We start from the raw sequence: 14,277 nt of genomic DNA on the forward strand, positions 1-14,277 counted from the left end.
ACGATTTTTTTTCTAGAAATCTTGGGATAAATACAAAGAATTTATAGATAGCCTTTTTAATAGGGGAACTTCTACAGACTCTCCCTGTATTGTATTTTGAAGTGAATCATATTTTGTAAGTCCTTAATAATATTAAGTGCAATTTTCATAAATTTCCGGAAATTTTAGCGCTAGTGAACCAGACATAAAAAATTATTAATCTTATTTTATTGACAACTCCCACACTTCAACACTTCAACACTTCCACACTTCCACACTTCCACACTTCAACACTTCAACACTTCAACACTTCAATACTTTAACACTTTAACACTTTAACACTTCAACACTTCAACACTTCAACACCTCAGGACAAAATTTTTTTATCACAAATCAGTTGATTCAACTCTCAGACATCCGGTTACTATCCATTATTGAAGGTTCAACCTTAGAACCAGTGCTTAGGATCTGGATCCGGATTCGTTGGATCCTGAAGATTTTGGCTTCCTGGATCTGGAGACGGATCCGGATCTGCAAACCCAAGGTCAAGGAGCAAAATATCAACCAAAAACTGCAACAACGCTCAAAACCCAAATCTGAACTGTTGAAAAATAGAAATTTCTTAATCTTTGAAGTTAAAGCATAAAAATAAGCAAAATAATTTGACAATTCAGCTTTGTTAAAAAATTCAGTAAATCTTAAAGCAATGAGGATGACCTAGATCTGGATAAGTTTTGTTTTCAGTGCAGAATCAGGACCCAGATCCGCATCAAAATAGATCCTAAGCACTGCCTAGAACCTGGATACTTTTTAATCAGCTTCTTGGCTGATTTCTAGAGTATTCATTTAATTTAATCCTTAAATGGAAAAATGGATTTATATTTCCCATTATTATGATGATGAACTAAAGTAAAATTGTGTACTTTTTGCCTTTAAATTGAAAATATGTAGTAAAAAGCAGAGTGAAAAATAATTGAATTTTTCTTCAAAGCCTTTGAATATTAAAACTTGTAGAGAGGCCCATAAATTGCTTTACACCTTTTAAAATGATAGGTAGTATCAAAATATATTAGTAGCATAAAATATATGATTCAATAGATTAAAATTACAAAAAACACAGATATTTAAAGGGGATAAATATTTTGACAAAAATTAGCTCAGAAATAGTTTAGTAATCTACAAGGACTGAACTCAATATTATTGTCAGTGAAAAACTTAAATTGCTAAAAACTCATATGAAACAGCAGTTTTGTATTTATGCAATTTCTCATATGTTTTGTGGATTCTGATTGGTTAATCTTTTAAAATATCCAAAAGAATTGAAATGGATCTTAAAGACTAAAAAATTGACAGTTTCAACATCAAAACCCACCATTTAATACAGATAGCTTTCCAGGAAATAAAAAATGTAATCGCTACTTTACATATATTGATCCTGTTTTCTTTAAAAGTTTAAATTATTTCCTCCGCCGGAGAGTACAATGATGTTCACAACTATTATTTTATTCCACAGGAAATGTGCTACTATCTGATGATTAAGTTTATTGTATGATAGATGATATGACATCTATAAAAATCTAAACTTGTCTGTACTGGAAGGCAAAATGGGTATGCAAACACGGTTCTGTACAATCCTCTATTCTTTCTTGTAATTGAAGCCTTACAAAATCAACCTGCATGTTACGCTCTTTAATAATGTCCTTGACAGCTTTTTTTTCTATTTTCAGGATACAACTGAATTCCGTGTATCCTCCCCTGCCACCCTAGATACATCCTTCAGCTGCGAAAGTCTTGGCTCCCAGGAAAAAAAACCATTAAAAAAAAATTTTAGAAACAAATTTCCTGGTTTGTTTTTTGTCATCAAATGCGCGTTATCTAGAATCTTCATTGATATAAAGCTAATTAGTGCAATATTTGATCTGTAGTTGTGTCTCTAAACAAAGTTATAATTTATCTTGCATGCCAAAACAAAATTTTTAATTTGAGTGGAAAACAATGACTTTCTGTGTATCAAAAGTACCATATGAATTTTGGTGACATTGCATTGAATATTTAGAAAGACTAGTTCTTTGATATTACTGAACATATAATATATTTTTTAATTTAAATTTTTTTCAATATTTCTAAAGAATTACTTCGTTTTTAACCTAAAGTTATGATTTTCTACTGTTATCTTTACCCTGACCTGAATATAATACAGAGATATCGGAGTTCTATTTAAGAGTTTCAAGAGTTTGATGAAACAGAAGTTTGAAAACTATTCTCTATTTAGGTCATCACAGCAAGTCTTATAGTTTACACTGCTTAGAAACTGCTGGTCATGCTACTTTGAGAATAATTGCGGCATTACACGCTTGTAAAAGACGACAGTAAAATCATTCAAGAAATCTTTTTAAAATAAAAACTGGATATGTTACAAAACAACAAACAGTTTAAAGATATGTTCAGTTTTAAACTTTTTTGTCCACTTGAAATATATTTATGGTAGGATAAATACGTAGAGATTGTTGTTATTTTTAGTTTGTTTTAAACTTTTTACTGTTAAGAGGCTCCTCAAGAACTGTAGATATTTATCATATTTCAATATTGTATTCTTTGTAAGTAGTTTTTGTTGCATTGTGCCAAAAATGAAAAACGTTTTGTTAAAACATTTTGGTTAAATCTTGTGCCAGAGTACAAATTTTGCTTACCTTTTAAACATTTTAGAAAGAATATTCACCTTTTTATAAAAATATCCAGATTTTTTTGGACTCTCTAAAAACTTTAAAACCCAGTTTTTGTTTCATTAAAAGTGAAATATGCCCAATGCTACCAATGACCTTTTTTTTGATCTTGATTCTTTTTCTTCAAACTATAAAGATTGCTTGCTAGGATAAAGGCTGGCCATAAAGTTGTAAATAAATTAGCAACAAAAAAAAACACTTAATTGGACACTTTTTGGACATCTTATCAAGATGTTTTTGTTTTAGTAACACAAGCTTCATACAAAAATCATAAAAAAACGATTAACATAGAAATCAAAATATTGTTTCAAAATCCAAACTAAAAGAGCTATTTCTGATAAATTAGTCAATAAATTTGGATAAAAAAATTATATTATATATTATAAATTCACAAGAATTAGCTCAATCAAGTTGAATTGCATTTTTTCTTGAAACTTTGGTTTTCATGAATTCAGTCAAAAAAGAATTTTAGATATTTTTTACTCAGAAAAAGACTCATAAATTTATATAGAAAGACGGATTTAAAAGTTGTAGGCGATACAAATGAAAATTTCATACATTTCATATTGACGTCATACCCTCTACACAGTCTACAGATGTTTTCGGAGCAATCTAAAAATAAGAAAAAAAATATGAGAAAATTATACTTTTATCAGTACGAAATAATTTCGATCAGTCTTCAAATTTTATTGGATGAATTTGGCTTGTTGCTCAGATCAAAAAACAAGAAACACAATTTGTCCAACGAGAGTTTTCTCATCCCTAATCTTTGCAACCTGATGTTGTAAAACGTTGATATTAGAGCTGAGTTGAAAACTTTAGAATGGTGGATATCGGGATTAAGGCTTAATCCACTCTTTTTCCTAATCTGCAGATTAAATATTGCTTGTTCTCCACTCATTTTTAATCTCCAGATTAATTATCCGATCAGGATTAAGGATATCCCATTTAAAAGTTCCCATCTCTGGGTACTTTTGTATTGTGGATATCGAGATAAAAATGCTTAATCTTAATCTTTTGTTAATCTGCAGTTTAATTTGATTTTTATTCGATACCTCAAAGTGTTACTGTATTCTGAAGGAATAAGTGAAATGATATTGAGATCAAGATCAAGAGATTAAAAAAAGTTTTCAGATTAGGTTGCACCAATGTACGGAAAATGTCGTCTTTTAAGCGGATAAAACCAGCTCATATGACGTCGTTATCACCTCTATAATCAGTGACGTCACATGAGGTTTTTTATCTACTAGGCTTTTAGGGCGCTTCGCGCCCATCTTCTATTTAAATTTTGAACATGTTCTTTTTGTTTACATTTTAAAAGAAAGAAGAAAAAAATGTTGCGGATTTAAAAAGAAAAAATTCGCGGATTTTCAAGAATTTAATTTTTTTAAAAAATTAAAAATACATTTTTTAAAAATTTTTATCATTCATAAACATTCCCTGTGGTCACGTGATGTCACGCAAAAAATTTGGGCCCGATCGGTTCAGCCGTTTTGACGTTAATTGGATACAAACAGACAGAAAAACAAACAGACAGACAAGCCAAATTTATATGCTTAGGAGACGACATTTTCCGTCGAGAGTACCCAACCTTATTATACAACCTTGGGTTGTCAAGAAATAAAATAAATTAAAAACTAAAATAACTAAAATGGTTTTGATATCTCCAGGTTGGATCCCGACAGTCCCTGCTAGACTCTAAGGGTAAAACTAGGTTAATCTCTCCTCCTAATCCAAAATCCCCTTCACCTACCCATAAACCTGTCAGGTATAAAACTTTCTCATTTGATTCACAACGGTACTCTTTAAACCTGTGAAATTTGTTTAATTCTGATAATTTCGCCAATTTTTCTGAAGCAAGAGATGCGCAAATCACTATTGTAGATAAAACACAAATGAAAATAATCAATTTTCATGATCAAAAACATGACTATGTAATATCACTTAAAATGACCAAGCTTTAAAGGTTACCAGTGTCCATCTGGGATGCCACTCTATATCAATGGAGGTCAAGTTGAAATTTGCAGTCACTTCAAAAAAGATGGAATGTTCGTAATGAATGTAAGAGACCCTTCTTTAAAAAGGCTTTATGCTTTAAGCCCTTATAACGGGCAGCCGTAGTACATTTGAATTTCCGAGCCGGCCGGTCAACCTTTCCCAGTTTTGTATTTTACCTAGCTCTATGGACAGGACTAGCCGGTGCAACAAGGTTGACGCGGTAAGACTTTATGCTTCAGGTTGAATTTACTTCTACTAAAGGGGCAGAATTATTATTATAATTATTAGAATCGTGCTAAGAATTGAAATATTTAAATTATAGAAAAACAAGGCTATTACTTGTTCTCAGACAAATGTTTAAAGAGCACCACCCGTTGTTGATTAAATTTTACATTTGTGACTCACTTTGAATTTACGATAACTTTCCCTTTAATAGTTCTAAAATGGTTTTCTTAATCTTTAAATGTACAAAATAAAATCTCGTATTTTAGAATTAATGTTAATGGCCATAATAAAAATTAAACTCAACAATTAAATGTCGTAAAGTTAAACTAGGAAGAACAAAACTTTTCAATAAAATATAAGGCTTCTTTTTCTACTAAAAGTTAATGTATAGTTTTATGTTTCTCTTATCTTTATCATAGTTTAATGTGGATTTAATCGAATTTAGTTTTTGTTTAAAGGGACTGTAAACGGAATTTAAAGGTACCCTTATTTGATAGAGTAGCATGTGCGATTCCCTTAATAGCGTTGTCTAAATCCGAACGAACTAGATGTTCATGTTTTTTTGAAAAATGATTATATTTTTTGCTTGAGAAATGAACAGAATTAAACACTTTTCAAGTTTATAGAAATCAAGGTCTCAATTATGAATCAGGCATTATTTTATTTTTATTTCAAACTGGGAGGATTACTTGAAAAATAACGGACAGTTTAAGAGAATTTAAGCAGAAAATCTGATCTCACAGCTCTAACATATTTACAAAATATAAATTGAACGAAGTGAGACAAGTTTGATTCTTCCATTTTCCATTTTCCAATTTCATGTCCCATACTTAAAGAGTATGAATTGCCCGAATTACGAAAAGTTTGATTTGTCCAGCGTAAAATAAATAATTTCCAAAGAAGTTGAGTCTTTGCCACAAAATCGAATTTTCTAATCCCAATAACTTTGCAACCTGATGATGTAAACTTATTTCAAACTTATTTTTTATCTAACAGAATTAAAGTTTGAAATATCAAAGGTCTACGACATTGTGTTGCGAAGATGAAATTAGAGGTTGTGGCAGAGACTCAATTCCATTGGAAATTAATTGTGAAGGCTGTGTTTGCTTAAATTGTAATTAGTCTTTAAATCTCTCTCTTACGTTGTACTTTCAAATGATTCTTCATTAAAAAAAGACATGTACAATTGGCAATGGTACCCTTTAGAAGTTGCAATGCTTCCTCTGAGATGGATGTTACCCGACGGCAGAGAGAGAACAGAAAAAAAGAAATTCAAGATAAGGTAAAAAATAAAAATATTGTTATGAGTTTATTCCAAAAACCTCTTATTTATGTCAAATAAGGCTTGGCTTCTTAAGATGTCTTTTAAAAGAAATCTTTTTTAAATTTTAGATGGCTATTTATAAATTCATAAATTAAGAATCTATTTATATACTTAGAGTATCCTGAAACCGATGTGCTTTCTTGTACTTTTGCTGTAAAATTTTTTTTTCTCGAAATATACCGCGCTTTAACAAAGACGACATCTACTATATATATTGTGAGTTTACAGGATCCATTTATTAAGGATACATTTATGAACGGAAAAAGTAATTATAAATTGAAATCATTAAAAATCAATGCTAGCCACAATTCATTCATTCAAAAAAGGAATATTGCGGCAAAAACCAGTCACCCCCCTGACCCCCGAAAATACAACACCGTGCCCCACCGTCCCCTTCTGGCGGAAGCTAGTATTTTACTTGACCAAGACCCAAGACCAAAGGATTTTGAGTCTTTGTCACAAACTCAAATTTTCTAATCCCTATATCTTTGCAACCCAATGCCGTAGACCTTAGATATTTCAAACTATGAATTCTGGTTATAGATCAAATAATCTAAGTTTGAAATATCAAGGTTTGCACCATCAAATTGCTAAAATATAAGGATTAGAAAATTTGAGTTTGTGACAAAGACTCAAGTCCTTTGTCTACAAAACATCACGAAAACTTCGCAAACCGGGATGTTTTTTTAATTGTCCCAAGGAATAGTTACTTAAGTAACTCAACATCCCGCTATAGAGGGTAATGTTGGTCAAGAGACGTTAAAATATATAACGCCCCGGGAAAGGGGGGAGGGATATATTCCACGATATCTCTGAATACATTGTTTTATCAAGGTACGTGGGTATTCTGGACAAAAAGCAACAGATATTTTTTACAAAATATTTATTTCCATGAAGGTTTGGATTATAAATTGTGTTATGTATAAAATATTTGGCCTTGCAAAATAATACCAACATATGGACGCTCACTTGAATTTTATTTGGTTCGAAGCAAAGAAATGTTTTTTTTTATGTCTTTCTTCACCCTGTACAACGTACATATGAAAATATTATTCTAAAAATAAGAATACAAAGAATATGTTTTTCTTCTTTTGTAAGACGGATCCAATATTAATAATTGTTTTTGTTATAGCCCGGTCCTTTACTCATATAAATATTATTATTCCCCCCCCCCCCATCATATTTGTCCAAAGTTTTACTAAGTGATGCAAACCAGCTAACCATAGATAAATAACAATACAGATAGAACACCAGATGTCGTCTTTTCAAGATTTAAGGGTTCACAATAACTCTGAGGCAGAAGCCCCAAGTAATGTAACGCGGAATGCACGTAACTTATTTGGGCTTCTGCCTCAGGATTTTTGTGAACGAAAAAAACCCTCAATCTTGAAAAAGACGACATCTAATGTTCTATCTGTATTGTTAATCAATGAAAAAGACGACATATAATGTTCTATCTATATTGTTAAACAATCTATGGATCTAACATACAAACACTGTTAAACACAAACACAGCTAGAAGTTTGAGGTCAGGTGCATATATTGAATGTTGGAATGTTAATTTGTTTATCATTTAAGATAAAAAATACTTTTAACCCCTATTAATCAACATTACCGACCTTAGATTCCCCCAAAAGAGGGAGGTTAAGTTACTTAACGACTTTTGGGACAATTTATTTAATTAATCATTCGCTCTGCAAAGTTTTTGTGAAAAATTCGAACATTTTCATCCCAAAAGCGATAAAATTAAGTACAACTACTGGAAATTATAGTTATTTAAAACTTCTTGACATGGAAGTTAAGGAAATTTTACTTAACCAAGGACAACTTTCCGTTAGATCTAAATCAGCCCTAATGAAATATTGTTAAATTTGAGGCCAAAAACCTGTCATTAGATGGTAATGACATCCATTAAAAGATTCTAACTTTTAAGTATTTAAATTCAGGTTGGGTTTGGCATAACAAATTAACGGCTTTCACGCAAGGCCTATATATTGATGGTGTGGAACTAAGAATTATAATTGTAAAGATAGTTATTTCAGAAGTGCGCGCATTTTTTGTACTGCAGTGTACTGTCTATATTAGTAAACCAAACACCGATGTCACACCCTGACATCTTTCGCATGAAAAATCAATGATATATTCTGGTCAGAGGAAACTAAATATCTTGAGAATTATCAAAATTATCAAAATCTAGCCAGACTGACAAACCTTGGAGGATTTTCCTTAAAAGTGCAGATTTGGGGATTTTAAAAGTCTTTGGGGATTTTGGGAATATTTGGGTAGTTTCAAAGTTTCTATATTTTTATTCCAGGTCACAAGACTAAGTTGACTATTTCACACTATACACTATACAGTAACACAGCTCATAACTTTGAATTTTTGACAATTTCAATTTTTTTTTAATTCTCCTGCAGATGATTAAATCAAGAACTGGCTTAAAAGTGTTTATAAGCTATCATGAAAAAAAGTTTTTTTAATCTTAAACTTAGTTGAGAAAAAAACTATATTTAAAAACACCAATTACTACTAAAAGATATATGTTATTTGTCTAAAAATGATCAATTATTAATTATCAATTATCTAAATTAAGTCTAAAAGTCGCCTGTCTATTCCACAGTTTTACGGGTTTCGCACTGTAGTATGTGGATGATTTGATCCTATGGGATAAAATTGAATAGATCCTAATTAATCTAATTCAGCAACACTTCAAAGTATTTCTGTTGAAATAAACTCAAACCATGTTTCGAGGAATTCAAATATAAAACTTAACTAAACAGAATAAATTTAAATCTAAATAGTTAAATTTCTGTTATGGGAGCCATTACCTAGTTTACTAGGTATTCTTTTAAACTTTTAATATACATAATTTATTATGTAAACTTGGAATCCGCAAAACTTTTCGCGTTTTATGATCGCTTAAATTCTTTTACTTTTCCGAAAACTCTAAAAGTAGAATTTAAGCACTTGTTATTAAAAAAAATATTGTTTAAATTCTCATCGACTTTTTATTTTTTAAATTATTTTTTCAAATTTTTTTTTCCACGGGCCCTTCAGCTCGTGACATATTTTTTTCACTGGCCCTTCAGCTCGCGACATATTTTTTTTCTACTAGTTCTTCAGCTCGTGACATATTTAACGACAACTTTACAATTGTTCAAAGAGTTGAAATAATTTCCGCATGTCAGTTCCAAACATCTTGGGCATCAAATAATATTGCAATCAGCAGCAGTATTTTAAGAACTTTTGTATTTTATAAATGATTTGCAAAATGCTTTGAACATTCAACATGACAAGGAATACAAATAGATTTTAGACTATTCCAGATATTTTCGAAGATTCTTCCAGTATTTTGCAAAAAAAATACATTTTAGCACAATGCTAAAACAGGAATAGTACTTGAAATATCATTAATAGTACAGGGTGTCCCAAAAAACATGGGAATTCACTGACGAATTGGATATCGTCCTTGTCAAAAGCCATTATATTATTATGTCCGCTAGAGTTAATTTTATGAAAAAGGTAAAAGACTGTAAAGATGTGTCTATAATGTCTCCGCAAGATGAACAGTGAAGACGGTCAAGTTTACTCTGTTTGTATTCTGCAATTTTCTTGTTTTACTAAGTACAACCGTATACAGTCAAAACATGAACAAACAAAATGTGAACATAACAGACGAAACTCTTACAGATTACAGCTTTCTCAGTAGGTATCACTATACTAAATCAAAGAATTATCTAAAAAGACGATATCGAATTCGTCACTGAATTCTCATGTTTATTGGGACACCTTGTACTAGGCTTTCTGGAAACAGTCTTAGCTTTTATGCTGTTTATCTGCAAGCCTTTTTTCTTCGTGCATTTCAAAAATAGGACAACAAATTTTCAAATTTATTTTTATTTTTTGAAATTCGAAAAGAATTCGACATTTTTGAATCAGGGTCGAACGTAAATATTCTCTTGCGGCATGTTAAGTTATCACCAGAACTGTGTACCCAATCATTCTCATTTTTAGAATAAACTTGACTAGAGAAAAATACTTTGTTTCAAATAACTGTCAATTAAGAAAAAACTAAAAAGAAAAATATATTTTTTTACTGTACAATTTTCATTTTATTTAAAAAAGTAGAAGTACACACACAATTTTCTCGTGTTTTGAGATGAAAATGGGGGAATTACTTCACTAAAACGAAGCAGGGTGTTATTTGATTTAGTTGTCACAAGGGACAGCTAGTTGAAGAACTTAACATCCCGCTGTTGTGGAATCATGGGTCAGTAATTTTGGTCAAAATTTGATCCAATAAAACAATAATGTTACAATAACAAAATAGTTTTAGCTTTAGGGAGATTTGATTACGAGTGGGCGTTTTTTTTCTATGCACGTACTCGGTACAATGTCCATGGTAAAATGATTTTCAAAACAAATTTTCGCTTATACCTTCGAAACACCTGACAGTTCATTTTTACAATTTCGGAAAGCAAAAACAATAAAAAGAATTTCTTTTTGAATTTGCGAAATTACAATATATTTATATATTTATATATTTATCTATATAGAGTGAGGAAACAATATTTCTACGTATCCGGCCATATATCATATAGTAGACAGTCAGAGACTAATAGGAAATACAGGGTGTCCCACATCATAGTGGATTAAATAAAAACGGGAGACGACGTTAATGCGACTAATTTGAGTCCGAATTTAATGAATTTTAGCCGTGTCTCAAATCCTCTAAGAACCGGTTTCAATTGAGCGCTGGCTTAAATCTTGAAACACTGAATAGAAATTTAAGTGGAACCAATCATGTTTGAGATGTGTCTCAAATTGAGCCGCGGCTCAAATTCTTTAAATTCGGCATCACATTTTATAAATAGCTTTCTATTGAGCTACTTTTAGCTAGTATACAGTTAGAAAACTCTGGAATAGCAATAGGACTTTTAGGTACAAGTTTTAATTTTTAAATAGCTTCCAATTATCAACAGGATGTACAGTAATTGTTCCGTGTAATCAGACCCATTTTACTTAAATACACTTAATTAATGCTTTAACTTCGTCTTCGTCTTCCAGTTCTCACTATACATATACAGGGTGAGTCATGAAATAATTTTTGCGGAAAAAATGTTTTTCAATGGTTCTTAGGGTTTCAACTGTACAGCGTATATTTAATACCTTAGAATATACTGAGAAGAAAGGAACTAGAGAATTTAAATAACTTTTCCTTAAAAATTAACCAGAACTAAAAATTGCAAATTTCCTTATTACAATTTTGCAAATTTTCTGTCATTCTTTGATTCAATCTTTAAAAGATTTTAGATTTTGATAGAAATAATTTATATACACATTTATGTTTTTCTGAACTTTTAATTTTGAGATAAATAAGTTTCGCGGATTTTCTTTTGGGCATTGGAGTATCAAAAAAAATTACAAATTTTCCAAAAATACTGAAAAAACAACATATAGGAGAGTAGCACAAAAAATTACAATTTAGCACCATGCGCCTCAAATCTCATTTTTTTTACTCACCCTGTATATTGTCATTAATTTCGAAGAGTATAAACATTAAATATTGATATCTATTAGATATATACGAAACCTTTATTTGATCTAATATGATGTGGGACACCCTGTTTATAATAAAATAAATAAGAATGTTATCATTAATCAAGACGTGTTCCTCCTTATTTGAAGAGCTGTTGATAAGGGAATATAAATTATGTAATTCAAATGCTCATCCTAAAAAGTTCTCACTCAATGTTCAAAGCCATAGGAGTTATCAGGACACCAAGTATAATGATGTGATATGGTTAAAGGCACTATGCATAAACTAAGCTTTCAAAGCGTAAAGCAGTAATTTTGCAGTGCTCGAACCGAATAAAAAGTGGGTTTTGTTGGGGAGTGAAGGGACTGAAAGCGTATTTTCAAGTTACCCTAAAAGCAGAGATGGTAATGTCTGATTCACAAAGGTGCCCAGAATTAAGCTTTGTTTAATCAAGTATGAATTAGATATCAATAGTTTTAAAAACTGATTATTTTTAAGTGTTGGTGGTCTACAAAAAGATATGTAAATTTCCACTGGAAGAAAACACAAAGGATGTTTTAACCCTAGAAAAACGTCAATATCTTCCAGATTATTGATAAATTAAAGGTTTCAAGAGTACTGTAGTGAATCGGGCATTGCCATCTTTGAATTGAGGGTCACTTAGAATAACGCTAAAAGCTCCTCTAATGGAAGACATTGATTGATTGATTGATATTTAGCTACGGCTGGATTCCTGGAAAGTAGAACGACGAACTCTGGATCGACGAAGATGCCGCTGGACTTTTGTATTTGATCCTTCAGGTAGGAGTAGGGCATCGTCTGCTGGTCCGTATTCAAAACATTCAAGGTATTTGGAATCTAACAGCGCTCCCCAAGAATTTTTGAATTTTATGCTTTTATTAGTTTTTACACAAAGTTTTTTTTTGACCAAAAATATTAACTAAAACGATTTTTCAAAACGAATTATGTAAATGATTTTGTCAATTGTTTTGAAAAATCGGTTAAAAAATCTTTAATATCTTTCATCAGAGGAAGAATTTAGCATAATGAGATCAAAGCAAACTTATCAAGCATAACATTTTGAAACAGAAGCAACATCTCAAAATTTTGGGGAGCCTCTTTTTTACAATGTTTAAAACATTTTTCTTTTTTTAATGTTAAAAATGGACCTTTTAACGAAGCCCATCATAATCTTCAAGTATAAGGTTACCCACAAAGGATGAGACTTTAATAATCTTCAAAGACAAAAAACAAGTTCACAGAAACTAGGAATTTAAGATGAAAGAATTAAGCTTTTGAACTCTTATTCTTTTTCTGGGTAGCCCTGTAATTTTGAAGCACTGGGGAAGTTATTTTCCCATATCTACGAAAATGATAATATCAATCATAAATTCATCAATACCATTTATAAAAAAACAAATAGCCATTCCTAATCATAAATTAAATTTTTTTTTTAGATGTCATCTTACAGTTTCATAAAATTCACATCAAATATTTCTTAAAATTCTATTATCATTTCTGAAGATTATTAAATAATGTAAAATTCTTCATATATATTTTTTATACTATATAAAGCCTAACAGTGTGGAATATCCGAATACAGTGACAACTATAAAATTGTGAAATATGAAGACGATATTTTATGCATAAGTGATGTCATGCTGTAAAGCAAATAGAGTCCGAATTTAATGAATTTGAGTCGCGTCTCAAATCCGCCAAAAACCGTTTTCAATTGAGCGCCAACTTGAATTTTAAAACATTGAATAAAATTTTAAGTGGAACCAACCATATTTGAGCCGCGTCGCAAATTTAGACCGTGGCTCAAATTATTTAAATTCGGCGTAAAGTCTACCATGTGGCTTGAACATCAACGTTTTAAGCGAAATGGGTCTGAGCACACTGCACAATTACCTTGTTTCATGTTAGTTGAGTCCAAAATTAATGAATTTGAGCCGCGTCTCAAATCCGCCTAAAACCGGTTTCAATTGAGCCCTGGCTTGAATCTTAAAACATTGAATACAATTTTAAGTGGAGCCAACCATATTTGAGCCGCGTCTCAAATTCTTTAAATTTGGCCTTTGGACTAATTACAATCATACTTGAGTCCAACAGTCGTCCTTCCTATTCCACAGTTTTATGGGTGTTACTGTATCATAACCTTCTTGGTGTTGCAGGGCGTTTAGTCTACTATTGGTCGGTTGTGGTTTCTATGGCATTTCTTTACAATTTATGGGTAAGGAAGATTTTATCAATAATGGATATTTTACCACTTTCTCTTTCCGCATAGAATTGGCTTCTTTCGCTACAGTGTTATAAAGTATGAAATGTGGTTGCCAGAATAGATAAAATCTTGTAAATAAGCAAACAAATCCCGATATTTTTTTATTTCAGAGCTTTACAGTTTGAAATAGAGAGATAGATATTTATATATATACTTACACGGTGAACTAGGGTCAATTTGATTTCGTACCGGCCCGACCCCTTGTACC

The 14,277-nt window shown here is 31.1% G+C and overlaps 1 protein-coding gene across 1 annotated transcript in view; it reads left to right on the forward strand.

Annotated features, from left to right (window-relative positions):
• Positions 1-14,021, forward strand: part of LOC111715410 (cGMP-gated cation channel alpha-1) — a gene marked incomplete at its 3' end in the record, with an annotated part of 37,908 nt that extends 23,887 nt beyond the window's left edge. Inside the window, 5 exon segments of the mRNA XM_023490722.1 lie at positions 1,707-1,781; positions 4,373-4,470; positions 6,132-6,207; positions 12,508-12,589; positions 13,963-14,021. Of these exon segments, the coding sequence (XP_023346490.1) occupies positions 1,707-1,781; positions 4,373-4,470; positions 6,132-6,207; positions 12,508-12,589; positions 13,963-14,021 (390 nt within the window).
• Between the last annotated feature and the right edge of the window lie 256 nt (positions 14,022-14,277).

This window comes from Eurytemora carolleeae, unplaced genomic scaffold (genome assembly GCF_000591075.1).
Source record: "Eurytemora carolleeae unplaced genomic scaffold, Eaff_2.0 scaffold1774, whole genome shotgun sequence".
Classification (NCBI taxonomy): domain Eukaryota; kingdom Metazoa; phylum Arthropoda; class Copepoda; order Calanoida; family Temoridae; genus Eurytemora; species Eurytemora carolleeae.